At 40.9% G+C, this 17,094-nt stretch overlaps 1 protein-coding gene across 1 annotated transcript in view; it reads left to right on the top strand.

The window, feature by feature from the left end:
* The window catches only part of samd8 (sterile alpha motif domain containing 8), a 63,679-nt gene that overhangs the window by 23,599 nt on the left and 22,986 nt on the right, over positions 1–17,094 (top strand). Inside the window, exon 2 of the mRNA XM_060854218.1 lies at positions 11,406–11,990. Within this exon, the coding sequence (XP_060710201.1) occupies positions 11,413–11,990 (578 nt within the window). The 5' untranslated portion in view covers positions 11,406–11,412. The remainder of the gene's footprint in view (positions 1–11,405; positions 11,991–17,094) is intronic.

The following is a 17,094-nucleotide window of genomic DNA, read 5'->3' as shown; positions in this document are numbered from 1 at the left end:
CCACCCCCTCTCTGGCCTATCACCCTCACCTTAACCTCTTTCCACCTATCACATTCCCAATGACCTTCCCCCAAGTCCCTCCTCCCTACCTTTTATCTTAGCCTGCTTGGCACACCTTCCTTATTCCTGAAGAAGGGCTTATGCCCGAAATGTCGATTCTCCTGCTCCTTGGATGCTGCCTGACCTGCTGTGCTTTTCCAGCAAGACATTTTTCAGCTCTGATCTCCAGCATCTGCAGTCCTCACTTTCTCCTTAATCATCTTTTGCCTCTCCAACTGAATATAAATCCTGTCTTTCAGAATCACCTCCAACACCTTACCCACAACCAAGGTCAGACTATGTCTCCAGGCTACTCCTTACACCACTTCATAAACAAAGGCACAACATTAGCCGCTCTCCAGTCATCTGGCGCCTATTTGTGCAAAGGGCCCCACAATTTCCTCCATGACTTCCCACAATGTCCTGGGATACGTTAGATCAGGTCTCACAGATTTATCCACCTTTATATTTTCTACGACCGTCAACACTTCCTCTTTTTTTGTATTGTGAATTGTTTTCAAAGTATCAATATTTATTTCCTTGAATTCTTTAGTCTTTATTTCTTTCTCCACAGTAAAAACAGACACCCTTCCCAACTATTTGTGGAATCCTGATGGTTTAGTGTTGTGAACACAGTGTTTGTAGTTCATGATGTTGATTTTGGCTGCAGTAGGCATATTCATGCATTGGCCAAATTGATCAGTATTCTAGGATCATCATGAAGAGTAAGGATAGTCTCTAACTTTTCTTTATCTGTCTGTCAAATTTATACTTCTTGCGCATCCTTGTATGCAAAGAGCTCATGTGCATTTTTTTGATTAGCAAGATTATCTGTTCATTTCCTCCACTGTAGCTCTGTTATTCCTTGCCCAATGTATCAACCACCTTCAAGGAATTTCCTTAAACCTTTGTCTTTCTCCAGTTTCTCTCCTGTTTTCCTTTGTCCTCTTTTCTGATGAGGCTGTTCAGTTGTGTAGCTGGAGTATTGTTCTGGACAATAGTAAGTGAGAAGAGATGTGGTGGAGGTATTCAAACCCTGAAGGATCTGGACAAAATAGATAGAGGAAAACTATTCCAATGGCGGAAGCATCAAGAACCAGAATAAGTCACAGAAAGATGCGATTGGACTGAGTGCTGTGAGAATGATCGCTTAAGTCCAGAAATTTGAAAAGTCAGGGGATTTGTTGCCTAAAAGAGGGAGCCAGAGAGATTGAGACTGAAAGCTGAAGTAGAGGTGGATGATTTTGGTGTGCAGCTGGGTGACTGGTGAGTTCTAAATTTTACCTTCCAAATTGGGGAGGTATAGGTAATTTATTAAATTTAAAGGATAACTAGTTGTACTTAACAATAAAATTATGAATAACTGGATGAAGGTTTGCTTGCTGAGCTGCAAGGTTCATTTTCAGACGTTTCATCATCATACTAGGTAACATCATTAGTGAGCCTCCAGATGAAGCACTGATGGCATGGCCCACTTTCTATTTATGTGTTTAGGTTTCCTTGGGTTGGTGACGTCATTTCCTGTGGTAATGTCATTTCCTGTTCTTTTTCTCGGGGGTAGTAAATGGTATCCAAGTCAATGTGTTTGTTGTAAGAGTTCCAGTTAGAATGCCATGCTTCTAGGAATTCTCGTCTGTGTCTCTGTTTGGCTTGTCTGATGGATGTGTTGTCCCAATCAAAGTGGTGTCCTTCCTCATCTGTATGTAAGGATACTATGAGGGTGGGTCATGTCTTTTTGTGGCTAGTTGATGTTCATGTATCCTGGTGGTTAGTTTTCTGACTGTTTGTCCAATGCACTGTTTGTTACAGTTCTTGCAAGGTATTTTGTAAATGACATAAGTTTTGCTTGTGTCTGTATGGGGTCTTTCAAGTTCATTAGCTGCCGTTTTAGTGTGTTGGTAGGTTTGTGGGCTACCATGATGCCAAGAGGTCTGAGTAGTCTGGCCGTCATTTCTGAGATGGCTTTGATGTAGGGGAAAGTGGCTCGGGTTTCTGGACACGTTTTGTCTGCTCTTTGGGGTTTGTTGCTGAGAAATTGATGGACTGTGTTCATTGGGTACCCATTCTTTTTGAATACGCTATATGGGTGACTTTGCTCTGTATAGTTCCTCTGTGCTGCAGTGTGTTATGGCTCATTGAAATAATGTTCTAATGCAGCTTTGTTTGTGAGTATTGGGATGATTGCTTCTGTAGTTCAGTAATTGGTCCGTATGTATTTTTCTTTAGATGCAGGTTTGAAGTTCCCCATTAGCTGTTCGCTCTGCTATGGCATTTAGGAATGGCAGTTTGTTGTTGTTTTCCTCCTCTTTAGTGAATTTTATACCAGTAAGGGTATTATTGATGGTCTTGAAGGTTTCCTCTAACTTGTTTTGTTTAGTGATGACAAAGGTGTCATCCACGTAGCGGATCCAAAGTTTGGGTTGGATGGTTGGCAGAGCTGTCTGTTCGTGTCTATGCATTACTGCCTCTGCTATGAAATCTGATATCTGAGATCCCATGTGTGTTCCGTTAGTTTGTCTATAGCTTTTGTTGTTGAAGGTGAAGTGGGTGGTAAGGCATTGTCCTTGCTGATGAAGTTGGTGGCGTTTGGTGGATGTGTCTTTGGTTCTTCTAATAGTGTAGACAGTGTTTCCTTGGCCAGGTTAATGTTGATGGATGTGAACAGGGCTGTTATGTCAAAGGAGACCAGTATTTCATCCTCTTCTATCTTGGTGTCCTTGATGGCCTTCAGGAATTCTTGGGTCGAGTGGATGGAGTGGCGTGAGTCTTCTACCAAGTGTTTTAGTCTTTGGTGTAGCTCCTTGGCCAATCCATAATTTGATGTTCCAGGTAGTGAGACTATGGCTCTGAGGGGGGCTCCTATTTTGTGAATCTTGGGTAATCCATAGAAGCATGGTGTGTTGGATCCATCTGGTTTCATTTTTTTGGAAGTCAGTCGTATTTATTTTTCCAGATTTCTGAAGTTTTTTGAGTAGGACTGTGATTCGGTTCTCTAGTTGTGGGGTCGGGTCTGTTGCCACTTATTGTTAAGTTTGGTATCTGCAAGTAGTGTGCTCGCTTTCTCAATGTAGTCTCTTTGACTTAAAATAAGTGTCAAATGTCCTCTGTCTGCAGGTAGGATAATAATGTTTTTTTTGTCTTTCTAGCAAATCCCTTTTTTGTGTATAGAGTGTGTTTCCTTCCTTTTTCCTGCTTAATGTTGATGCAAAACAGGCAGTAAACTAACCACCAAGATACATGAACATAAACTAGCCACAAAAAGACAGAGTCGTAGAGATGTACAGCATGGAAACGGATCCTTCGGCCCAACCTGTCCATGCCGACCAGATATCCCAACCCAATCTAGTCTCACCTGCCAGCACCCGGCCCAAATCCCTAAACCTTTCCTATTCATATACCCATCCAAATGCCTTTTAAATGTTGTAATTGTACCAGCCTCCACCACTTCCTCTGGCAGCTCATCCTTGCACGTACCACCCTCTGTGTGAAAAGGTTACCCCTTAGGACCCTTTTATATCTTTCCCCTCTCACTCTAAACCTATGTCCTCTAGTTCTGGACTCCCCAACCTCAGGGAAAAGAGTTCGTCTATTTATCCTATCCACATGGTCCACTCTCACTAGTATCCTCACATACAGATGAGGAAGGACACCACTTCGACTGGGACAACACATCCATCCTAGGACAAGCCAAACAAAGACACGCACGAGAATTCCTAGAAGCATGGCATTCCAACCAGAACTCTATCAACAAACAATTGACTTGGATACCATTTACTACCCCCTGAGAAAAAGAACAGGAAATGACATCACCACAGGAAATGACATCACCAACCCAAGGAAACCTAAACACATAAGTAGAAAGTGGGCCATGCCAGCAGTGCTTCATCTGGAGGCTCACTGATGATGTTACCTAGTATGGTAATGAAATATTTGAAAATGAACCTTCCAGCTGACCAAGCAAACCTTCATCCAGAACCTCAATCTGAACTTCTCAAAATACGATTACAAATAACTGTTGAGTGGTATTCTAAGCTTAAAATCAAATTAGTTAAGTGCTACCTAACTAGAGGTACCAGTACAGGTGATGTGTTGCTGTAGTGCAAGGAAACTGATGAACACAAGTATATTCCACAGCCATTTTATCAACAGTAAGTCTGCAGCTTGAGGAACTTCAACTCAGTATTAACGAGCCTGAATAATCTTTAGACTCTGCAATGCGTCGGTGAGGGGGCAAATGATCTGGACACTCCATTCAAGAAGGCACTTTACCCCTTGGGCTAAGTATTTCAGATCTGATCTGAGTTCATGGATATGAGGGTGAGATAGTAAGATATGGAGTTGCAGAAGGTAGCAATGGAAGAGACTCACCCTTTGCAATTGTCCACCAGAATTCAAACTACTTCCAGCTTTTGTTTGGAAGAGCAGGGACTGCACTAAGGAAATGTAGGAATGTAGTAGTAGGGAACAGATATAGTTAAGGCAATCGTCATTTTTTCTTCTGCATTGGAGCTCACTAGTCCAGAAGGCTTTGTGCCTGCCTGTGACGAGGTAAAGGACATCTCGGGGCTGGTGAGATCCTTGGAGAAGGAGTGGACATTATAGTTGATGTGAACCATGTGTGTGCAAGCAAGGTAAGACTAAGCAAGAGGCTCTGCTGAGGGGGTCTGAGCAGCTAGGGACAAATTAAAAAGCAGAACCTTAAAAATAACAATCTCTGAATTACTACTTGGTCCATGAATGAATTGGCCAAGGTTAAGTAAGAGTAAAAAGTTAAATATATCGCTTAAAAATTATACTGGGAGAAGTAGGTTTTGAGTCATGGGACGCTAGCTGGAGAAAAAGAGCTTTTACTTGAGCAACAGTTGGGTTGGTAGATGAATCACAAATGAAACTCTTCAACCAGTTTTATTGTTCCTGTTACAAAACTGAAAAGTTCTGAATCAAAGCTTCCAATGACCTCCGCTATAGCCTTGTATATAGCCAATTCCTTCCATACTCTTCGAGTGCAGTTCTGTTCCAACTTTGCCTATTCAAGCATGTTATGGATCAGACCAGACTCCCCTCAAAAATTTCATGAAGGTGGTCTAGACCCTAATTTTTTCTATTTTAAAGGCACGTGTGAAGTGGGTATTCCAGGTGTGATGCAGCTGGTCAAACCGCACAACTTTAAGCAAAACAGAATTTGTTCAAACGTTAGTTGAAACACTAACAAAGGAAAATGGAAACTATTGGAAAAATTAATTGATGCAATACAGTAACTATGACTAATTACCTGTTCCAATACAACAGCATCCCATAAACATAGTTAAAAATCACACAACACCATGTTGCACAACCACCTGATAAAGGAGCAAAACTCAGAAAGCTAGTGTTTCCAATTAAACCTGTTGGACTGTAACCTGGTGTATTGTGATTTTTAACTTTGGACACCCTAGTCCAACACCGGCATCTCCAAATCACGATACCATAAACACACCCCTTGGCAAAAAAGTAAATTGAAACACAGGTTCTTACATGCAGGAGGGAGCATCCAGAGAGAGATTTCAGAGAATGTCAGTGTAATTCTTTACTGAAGCTTGCAACTCTTCTGGACTCACACATCTTGTAATTACTACAGCTAAACAAAAAACTAGAAAGACTGAATTGGGAGAATTTCCATTGTTAAACTGTTTAAAAAAATACAAAGATCTCCTAAAACCTAGACTCTTTGGCACCTCTGCCTTGCAAACCTCTCTCCAAAAAAAAAGTCAAAAATAACCTTTGTAAAGTGAGACCTTTGTCACAAGCAACAAGTCTCTTCCTTTCCTGGGATGTTACCTCTGGAGTCACTTCAGGATTTATGTTTGGATTTGCTTATTCCTCCTCTCTGTTCCCTCATATTCCAAATGTTTGGTCACCCCTCATAATATATCCTTGTTGTCTCGATATCCAGTTTTGTCTGATTGCATTTTATAAAATTTAAATCAGAGTGGTGCTGGAAAGCACAGCAGGTCAGGCAGCATCCGAGGAGCAGGAAAATCGACATTTCGGGCAAAAGCCCTTCATCAGGACCTGCTGTGCTTTTCCAGCACCACTCTGATCTAAACTCTGGTTTCCAGCATCTGCAGTCCTCACTTTTGCTTGCACTTTATAAAAGTGCTTGCTGAATAAATACTATTGAGGCTAAAATGTTCAAAAGAAATACAGAACTTTTTTGTACAAGAGATGAGTACTTTCCAAAAGCAAAGTAGTGAATGCTGTATAAGCTCACTTCGAACATTTAAAGCCATGAGGAGAGGACATTTTCTTCCTGCTTGCAATTGCTTGACTGTTAATGGAGAACATAATGTAAATTGGTTCTCAAAATGAAAGTAAATTTCCTGCAGTGAAAATTCTGTCATGTACCTTAACATCTTCACAGTTTATTCATGTCATTTGTTATTGATTGGCCATTCAAGCAATGAAATTAAAGGCTTGCATCATCTGCAAATCAGTAGAACATTCTTGTTGAGATGTTGAAACATTAAGCTGCTTTTATCTTGCCCTTGTGCTGCTGACTGCTGGTTTGCTTGTCTTGTGCAACCAGCAGAAAGTACACTGGGCAGATTTAAGATTGAGGATGTAAGTCTCTTTTTACTTTTAGACTGAAATTCACCACTGCTGAAAGGCTGCTGTTCTTCTGTAAATTGTATTGACAACCATTTGACTCCCTGTAATGTTGTCATGATGTAGTACCATGAAATCAACTTGCAAATATGCTATTTGAAAATGATGTGACACAGCTGGTTTGTACATACACAACACATTCTGTAGCTTGTTTACACAGAATGTCTCTACTCTGAGCAGATGAAGGGGAAGACAACAGACTTGCTTCCCTGAGACTTGGTTATTGTTATAAAAGAAGACATTATATGTCACGGAAGATTAAGAATCACAGTGACTGTAAATCTATTGCTTTGTTGGATGTTGTTTTATTGCCAAAGGGTATCAACCTTGAATTACATATCATAACAACTATTGTGAAAGAGAGCCTTATGTTTTTGAGTTTCAGTTGAATTTTCAATTAATATTAGTTCAGAAGAATTTTGTCAAAGTCAGATTCCTGCAGAACAGTTAGACTGTGCTCATGACAAGGTTGACCGACCGATTACGTTTGATAATTATGATAGCTACAAATACACTATCCTCACCTTCAAGGACGTTCAGAGTACGTTGCTAAAATCAGGTTAAAAAGTTCTGATTACATTACTTGGATCCCAGAAACAGTGCATCATGAGACAAGAGAGGCTGGGACCGTGTATTGCAGAACGAATTTAACATATCTTCATGTGGCAGTTTGATTATTTGGTAGGTAAAAATGTAAACTTGAAGAGGATAATTAGTTCAATTTAACTACTGATTATATAAGCCAAAAATATTACCACAGCACTATATTTTCTGTATTCCACTAGGGTTGTAGTGCACTAGCTTATACTGTGTTCTGTTGAACCTGTTTGTTGTAATTGTGCTAAATTTATTCTGTTTGTGTTGGTTAAATTAATGATTCTTTATTCTTAGGAACAATAATTTGTATTTCTCTAGTTCCCATGTTGTAGAAAAAGTGCTTCGGAAGTAGATGGACACATTGCTAATCCACTAGAAGGAAGTGAGGATTGCAGATGCTGGAGATCTGAGTTGAGAGTGTGGTGCTGGAAAAGCACAGCAGGTCAGGCTGCAGCTGAGGAGCAGGAGAATCAATGTTATGGGCTTAAGCCCTTCAACAGGAATGAAGCTAATGGCCCAAGGGGATTGAGAGAAAAATGTGAGGGGATGGGGGGGTGGGTGGGGGTAGGGGATGGGGGGGGTGGGGCTGCAGGTGTTGTGGAGGGAGACGGTAACCGAGATGGTGATAGGTAGATGAAGGTGGAGTGGATAGGTGGGAAAGAAGATGGACAAGTAGGACAAGTCAAGAGGGTGGTGCCGAGTTGGAAGTTTGGATCTGGGATAAGGTGGTGTGGGGTGGAGGGGAAAGGAGGAAACTAGTGAAATCCACATTGATCCCATGTGGTTGGAAGGCGTCAAGGTGGAAGATGAGGGATTCTTCCTCCAGGGGTCAGGTGGTAAGGGTTTGGCGATGGTGGTGGCCTAGAACCTGCATGTCCTTGGGGGAGTGGGAGACGGAGTCAATGCTCGACCACGGGGTGGTGGTGCATGTATCCTGGAGATGTTCTTTGAAGTGTTGCGCAAGTAGGCGTCCTGTCTCCCCAGTGTAGAGGAGATCACCTCGGGAGCAATGGATACTGTAAATGACTTGTGCAGAAGTGCAGGTAAATCTCTTGACGGATGTGGAAGGCTTCTTTCGGGACTTGGACGGAGGTAAGCAGGGAGGTGTGGGTGCAGGTTTTGCAATTCTTGCAATGGCAGAAGAAGGTGCTGGGAGGGGTGGGTAGGCTGATGGGGGGTGCGGACCTGACAAGAGAGTCTAGGAGGGAATGGTCTTTACGGAATGCGGATAGGAGTGGGGAGGGAAATATATCCCTGGTGGTGGGCGTGGTTTGTAGGTCACGGAAACTGCGGAGGGTGATGCGAAGAATCCTGAGGTTGGTGCATAGAAGGTGAGGGCCATGGTGATGCTGCCTTTATTGTAATTGGAGGGATGGGGTCGGAGGGTGGAGGTGCGAGAAGTGGACAAGATGCGCTGGAGGCCATCATCGACCACATGGGAGGGAAAATAGCGTTTTTGAAGAAGGAGGTCATCTGGTGTGTTCTGTGATGGAATTGGTCCTCCTGGGAGCAGATGCGGCGGAGGCAGAAAGAAGAAGGGATAGTGTTTTTACAGGAGGTAGGATGGGAGGAGGTAGTTGTGGGAGTTGGGTTTATAGTAGATGTCAGTGTTGAGTCGGTCACCGTTATTGGAGATGGAGAGGTCTGAGAAAGGGGAGGGAGGTGTCTGAGGTGGTCCAGGTGAACTTAAGGTTGGGTGGAACGTGTTGGTGAAATTTATGAGCTGTTCAAACTCCTCGTGGGAGCACGAGGTGGCGCTGATACAGTAATCAGTGTAGCAGAGGCAAAGGTGGGGAATAGTGCCGTGTAGCTGCGGAAGCTGGACTGTTCCATGTACCCGAAGAGACAGGCATAGCTGGGGCCCATGCATGCGCTACCCCTTTGGTCTGGAATAAGTGGGAGGATTCAAAGAAGAAATTATCAATGGTGAGGACCCATTCAGCCCAACGAATGAGAATGTCACTGGAAGGGTACTGGTGGGGACGACGGGAAAGGAAGAAACAGAAGGCTTGGAGGCCTTCATTATGGTGGATAGATGTGTGTAAGGACTGGATGTCCAATGTGAAGGCATTGGGGGCCAGAGAATCAAAATGGAAGAGATGGAGGATTTGGGTGTTGTCCTGAATGTAGGTGGGGTGTTCTTGGACCTGGAATAGGACTGTATCAAGGTATGTGGAGATGAGTTTGGTGGGACAGGAGCAGGCCGAGATGGTCATTCGGCTGGGGCAGTCAGGTTTGTGAAGTTTGGGTAGGAGGTAGAATATGGTGGTGTGGGGTTCCTGCACTATAAGGTTGGAGGCTGTGGGAGGGAGATCGCCTGAAATGATGTGATTGTGCACAGTCTGGGAGATGATGGTTTGGTGATGGAACGTAAGGTCAAGACCCTGTCAAGCCTCCCTTAAGAATCTTCTATCTTTTGTGAGATCACCTCATTCCAAACTCCAACGAGTACACCTTTTGCACTGTTTTTGAAAAGTGGAGATTTAATTATCTCTCAAGTTGGATATATTGGATGCCTGTGGAATAAGTCAAATGTAGTATTGAATTTAAAAGCACACATAAAGGTAAAGAATTATTTTTAACCCTGTTAATAGTGTTATATTGATAATCCCTGCACTTTATGTTACTTGTGTAAGGATATTTGTTGCAATTTGATGTGACTGATTTGGCTTCCTTCCCTGCTTTAAATTGTCTCCTGAATATCCTGGAGCACATTTAACTGTTTGATGAGCTCTTCTCATGCTCTTTTACATTTCCTGTGGTGACAGGATAACACCAAGATTGAAATGAAAATTTTAAGGCACTTATTCAGCATTAGTAACAATATTTGAAATACTTCTTGTATATTTTGTATCCAGGGCTTGTTTATCATGCAGGGTTGGGCTGAAAGTGTGAGTCACGAAGAGCAGAAACAACAATCCAAGAGGTTGACACTCTTGTGCAATGTACTCAGATGTGGAGATTTACCAATAACCTTTGACAAGCTTAATCATTTGGTCTCTTGGGATATTTTTGTGCGTGGTTAACCACTTTCAGCTCAATTATGTTCCTAACAAAAAAAGATTATGTCCAAAAATAAATTTCAACCTTGGGGTGCAGGTTCATAGTTCCTTAAAAGTGGAGTCACGGTAAACATTTGCCTTGATTGGTTAGTGCATTGAGTATCAGGGATGGGAGGTTGGTTAGGCCTTTTTTGGAATCCTGGTCTCCCTAATATAGGAAGGATTTTTTGAAACTTGAAAGGGTTCAGAAAAGATTTACAAAGATGTTGCCAGGGTTGGAGGATTTGAGCTATTGGGAGAGGCAGAATAGGCCAGGGCTATTTTGCCTGGAGTGTCAGAGACCGAGGGGTGACCTTATTAGAGGTTTATAAAATCATGAGGGGCATGGATAGGATGAATGGCCAGGTCTTTGCCCAAGATTAGAGGAGTCTAAAAGTGGAGGGCATAGGTTTAAGGTGAGACGGGAAAGATTTAAAAGGGACCTAAGGGGCAGCTGGTGCGTGTACGGAATGAGCTGCTAGATATGGATAGGAAGAGCTTAGAAGAATCAGGGCCAAATGCTGGCAAATGGGACTAGATTAATTTAGGATATCTGGTCAGCATGGATGAGTTGGACTGAGGGTCTGTTTCCATACTGTACAGCTCTATGATTCTATGGCTCTATGTAAAATGTTCAGTGAAATACAGTTGTGTATTGTTAACTCCATCTAGTATTTTTCTGTAATAGGAATGGTTTCACTAATTCCAATGAGACTTTGGACTTGGTTTAAAAACATTTCTGTTTGGATTTTGCTTTGAGGAACATCTGAATTGATGGGCTTGAAGCCTGCATCAAAATCCGTATAAGAAAAAACTGAATTACAGACACTTTATATTTACTTGTTTCTTGATCCAAGGAATAGTTTTTTTTGGTTTGTTATAGGATTTTCTGACTGAGTGGTGTAGAATTTTGGGGCAGGAAATATCTTGCATTGAAATGCCCAAATAAAGTGAAGATACTTCTTTCATAGAAATGTTCTCCAGTACAACTGTAAAATGATTTATACAGGACCTGATATTATGCCAAATAAAATATGTGGTTTCACCCAGTGATATGACTTTTTCTGTGTTTTTATTTTGCAGTTGAAATATGATGGGAAGCCCATTTAATATCAGGCGCTGGACCAGCAAACACGTGGCCAAGTGGCTAAAGGATGAAGGCTTCAGTGAATATGTTGATCTTCTTTGTAATAAGCACAGACTAGATGGTATTGCCTTGTTAACTTTGACTGAATATGATTTGCGTTGCCCACCTTTAGAACTAAAAGTGTTGGGTGATATTAAAAGACTTATGGTATCTATTCGGAAGCTACAAAAGCAGCACAAAGACATTTTGGTCGAGATGGGCTATGCCAGCGATGAATGCCTTGCTGGCACTGTTGCACATGCTAGTAATTCATCACAAAGCAGAGACTGCCAGTGTAATGGTGTGGATCATTCCAGGGACACTAGTGTTTCTGGTGGAGACTTAAGGGTTGAACAATATCAGAATGGCAAATACTTCAAATGTCAAACACGAAGACTTGACCCAGAGTTTTGGAAGACAGCTCTGAGTTCTGTTTATGTATTCATAGTCTTTGGGTTTACATCAATTGTCATGGTAGTAGTTCATGAACGTGTGCCTGACATGCAAACTTACCCACCACTACCAGACATATTCCTGGATAGGTAAGTACTAAGATAACATGGTTTTATTTTCTATTTTGAAAGTATTTTGACTTTAGAGTTTAGAAACATTGGGGTGCAGCTGCTTTTTCAAACCTGTGAAACTATTTTTGTAACTCTAATATGTGTTGGTCTACTCTTCTGAACTGTCCAGGGCAGTTCTCTGGAGACACTGAGCAGTCCGGCAGCATCAGTGACAAAAGAGAGTTAACATTTTAGGTTTACGGCCTTTCATGTTTCACTTTCCATAGATGCTGCCAAACCTGCTGAGTTTCCAACATAGAATCATAGAAGTGTATAGCATGGAAACAGACCCTTCGGTCAACTCGTCCATGCTGACCAGATATCCTAAACTAATCTAGTCCCATTTGCCAACACTTTGGTCCATAAACCCATCCAGATGGCTTTTAAATGACGTAATTGCACCAGCCTCCACTACTTCCTTTGGCAGCTCATTCCATACACTTAGCACCCTCTGTGTGAAAGTGTTGCCCCTTAGGTCCCTTTTACATCTATCCCGTCTCACCTATGCCCTCCTGGCCTAACCAATGTCCTGTACAGCCACAACATGACCTCCCAACGCCTATAATCAATGCTCTGACAATAAAGGAAAGCATACCAAACGCCTGCTTCACTATGCTATCTTCGTGCACTCTAAGTTTTCTATGTTCAGCAACACTCTTTAGGACCTTACCATTAAGTGTATATGGCCTGGTCTGATTTGCTTTTACAAAATACAGTACCTCGCATTTATCTAAATTAAACTCTATCTGCCACTTCCCAGACTCTTGGCCCATCTGATCAAGATCCCATTGTACTCTGAGGTAACCTTCTTCCGTGTCCACTACACCTCTAATTTTGGTGTCATCTGCAAACTTACTAACTTTATCTCCGATGTTCACATCCAAATCGTTTATGTAAATGACGAAAAGTAGTGGACCCAGCATTTATCCTTGTGACACACCACTGGTCACAGGCCTCCAGTCTGAAATAAAACCCTCCATCACCACCCGCTGTCTTGTACCTTTGAGTCAGTTCTGTATCCAAAAGACTCCCTGTATTCCATGAGATCTAACCTTGCTAACCAGACTCCCATGAAGAACCTTGTCGAATGCCTCATTGAGTGGTCGATCACATCTACCACTCTGCCCTCATCAATCCTCTTTGTTACTTCTTCAAAAAACTCAACCAAGTTTGTGAGACCTGATTTCCCAAACAAAAGCTATGTTGACTATACCTAATCAGTCCTTGCCTTTCCAAATTCATGTAAATCCTGTCCCTCAGGATTCCCTCCAGCAACTTGCCCACCACTAATGTCAGGGTCACTGATCTATAATTCCTTGGCTTTTCCTTACTACCTTTCTTAAATAGTGGCACCACATTAGCCAATCTCCAGTCTTCTGGCACCTCACCTGTGACTATCAATGAAACAAATATCTCAGCAAGGGGCCCAGCAATCATTTCCCTAGCTTCCCACAGAATTCTTCCCATCTGATCAGGCTCTGGGAATTTATCCACTTTTATGCATTTCAGGACGTCCAGCACCGTCTCCTTTGTAATATGTACATTTTTCAAGATGTCACCATCCATTTCCCCAAATTCTATATCTTTCACGTCCTTCTCTACAGTAAACACTGATGCAAAATAGTTGTTTAGTATCTCCCCATTTCCTGTAGCTCCACACATAGGCTGCCTTGCTGATCTTAGAGGGGCACTATTTGCTCCCTAGTTACCCTTTTGTCCTTAATGTATTTATAAAAACCCTTTGGATTCTCCTTAACTCTATTTGCCAAAACTATCTCACGTCCTCTTTTTGCCCTCCTGATTTCCTCTTATGTATATTCCTACTGCCTTTATACACTTCTAAGAATTCATTTGATCTCTACTGTCTATACCAGATATACACTTGCTTCTTTGTCTTAACCAATACCTCAGTTTCTCATCAACCTGAATAGTCATCCAGCTTTCCCTACACCTACCAGTGTTGCCTTTCACCCTAATAGGAATATACTGTCTCTGGACTATCATTATCTCATTTTTGAAGTCTTCCCATTTTCCATCTGTCCCTTTACCTGTGAACATCTGCCCCCAATCTTCTACTTTTATTTCAAAGTTCTGACATCTGCAATACTGTGGGCAAACTTCTGTCAATTATCACTCCCAAAGCCTTTAATATTCTAATGCTCTTCAATGTTTATGCTGTCTGCTTGTAAAACACTTCCAATGCAAACAATTTCCACCATCATCTCCCTCATATTCATTTTTAAAAAAATTATGGTTCCAAAAATACTTACAGGCTAACCACTAAACCACCTCATACACAGACCAAAACCCATATACCACTAGTTCAGAATATAAATTGTAAAATAAGCAATAAAACGTACAAATTACATCATCTTGTATCACCTCCTATCTTCAATTATTATTTATCATTCAGGAGATGGAAATTTAATTAATGTCATAACTTCTTACCAGTATTTAGTCAGACAAAAAGCATTATTTGAATATGCAGGCTTCAATATTTTTTAAAAGTTTTGGATAAATTGTATTATTCCTCTTCAGCTTTGTTCGTAATGGACAGAATTGTTTTGTAAGCCAAAAAGTGGTTCTCTGAATAGTGCATACTGTGAACTTGTGTGAGAATTTTCCAGGTAATTTCTCTTCCTTTTTTGATCACTGGTTGTCATATTGCAACTGTACAGGATGTTGGTTAGGTCACTTCTGGAATTCTGCATTCAATTCTGGTCAGGCTTCTTTCATCTACTCTATAACACCTAACTTTTAAAAATTATAATTGAAAAAATTACAAATTAATGCTCACCAAATGAAGACTTTTGAATTAAACTTGGTATTTATGATCTGTTGTTTAAAGACGAAAATAATTACATTCCTGTATGTCATTTAATTGTTTTGAATCAACATTGTTTGTGACTAGGATACAACTTGCAGATGAATTGTGACAGTGTCAAGGAAGACACTGAATTATGGCCATTATTCTTTCAATGCTTATTATATGGTTTTGTGGGCTTTTGCATCATCTTCAACTATATTCACCACAATTTGTTTACTATTGCTAACAGTATTGATCAAATCGTATCTGGAAGTAAAAGATCACAAGGCATTTTTCAAAGATGATCGGGGACTTGCTTCATGTCCTGACCAATGATTAATGACATCAGAAGTAGTATTAGCTGGTCTGTAATGTTTGCAAACATTATAAACAATACTTTATAAAAGAAATTAATTTGCAAACTGAAACCGTAACATCATGTTCATGAGGAGCATCTACCGAATTCTTCATCACTGCTATCACTTTTCTTCTTCTGTTTCACTGTCTGGTATAAGACAGTCTGAGTTCCTATGCTGATGGAATGTGTTTGTACATATATTAGTATGGTTCTCCTAAATGCAGTTTTTAAAATCTCTGAAACCATAAACAATCTGCTATTCAATAGTGTTATAAAATGCCTTTTCAAAGGAAAACAGGCGATTTAATTATAGTTTGGAAATTTAAGCACTGTACACACTTAATTTCAGTAAAGTGCAAGCAGATTGAGAGCAATAAGTGTTGCAATTTTGGATTTCTACTGTAATGTCAAGTTAAGCTGTTTCTACTTATGTAACTAGAAAGGGCACGGTGGTCAGGTCCAAATGCTTAATTGCTGTCTAGAAGGAGAGAATTTCAAAATATGACTAAAATCTCTGATCAGGAAATGAATCCAATCGATTTTGAAGTTGTCTTCACTTTAAATTTGGCCCACACTGCAGTTAGAAAGAAACATTTTTAGAAGTACTAAGTATAGTACAACATTCTGAAAGCAATTTTATAAAGCAAATTCTCACATATCCACATGTGGTATAAGTTGATTATTTGACACAGACTTAGTCTGTGAAAAGAATGGTGTCAAAGTGATAACCAGTTGTTTATCCCAGATTCAAGCGATAAACTGGAATAAAATAGGCAATTACCAATTCTGTTAAAATAAATATTGTCCCCACACAGAATTTAATAAGTCTTGAACATTGAGTGAGAGTGATCATAGTGGAGAAGACCATAGATATTGGTAATTCTTTCTTTTGCTACCCAGCTTTGCTCTGAACTTTGTTTTTACTATTTGCTATTTGCATGATCTCTAATTCAGCCCTCACCCCAGCCATGTAAGTTTAGTAGAATATGGATGTGTTAGATTGGGGTCTTTTCTTGGCTATGTACAGTGTGTGTCCTTATTAGTGAAAAGTATCCAACTTGAAATTCATTTGGATTAAATTGTACTTGAAGAAAACATGACTCTTTTTTTAAAAAATGGTTATTTATTTTCATGGAGTACGGAGATTTGAAATGTGCAGAAAAGCTCATTCTTGCTTGTAGTTTCATATCCGGTTTGGGATTATCCTGAGTTTGCAAATGTAGACAGTGTAAAAGTTTTAATCATTCTTAGATGTGGGCATTTCTGGAGAAATCAAAATTTATTGCCCATCCTTGGTTTCCATAAGACATTAGTGGTGAGCTACCTTCTTGAACCACTACAGTCCATCTAGTATAGGTACATCTTTAATGCTGTTATGGAGGGAGGTCCAAGGTTTTGACCCAGTGACACTGAAAAAGCAGTGATATATTTTCAAGGCTGGTTGGTGAGTGACTTGGAGGGAACTTGCATGTGGTGTTAGCATGTATCTGCTGCCTTTGCCTTCTCAATCGAATGGTTGAGGGTTTGGAAGGTGCTGTGAAGGATTCTTGGTGAATTTCTGTAATGCATGTTGCGGATGGTACACACTGCTGCTACAGAGTGACAGTGAAGGACAAAGTGAATGGGGTGCCAGTCATCAATCAGGCTGCTTTGCCCTCATAGTGGCAAATCATTCCACTCATCCAGATCAGTGGGAGGTATTCCATCACACTCCTGACTTGTGTCTTGTTAATAATGGACAGGCTTTGGATAGTCAGGAGGTGAGTCACTTGCTGCAGGATTCCTCACCTCTGAACTACTCCTACAGCCAGATAATTTATATGGCTAGTCCAGTTTCTGGTGAACAGTAACCTCAGAATGCTGAGTGTGTGAGATTCAGCAATTATAAATGCCTTGAATGTTAAGGGTGTGATAGTTAG

This window comes from Hemiscyllium ocellatum, chromosome 43 (assembly GCF_020745735.1).
Source record: "Hemiscyllium ocellatum isolate sHemOce1 chromosome 43, sHemOce1.pat.X.cur, whole genome shotgun sequence".
NCBI lineage: Eukaryota > Metazoa > Chordata > Chondrichthyes > Orectolobiformes > Hemiscylliidae > Hemiscyllium > Hemiscyllium ocellatum.
This window is presented reverse-complemented; position numbering and strand designations above follow the sequence as displayed.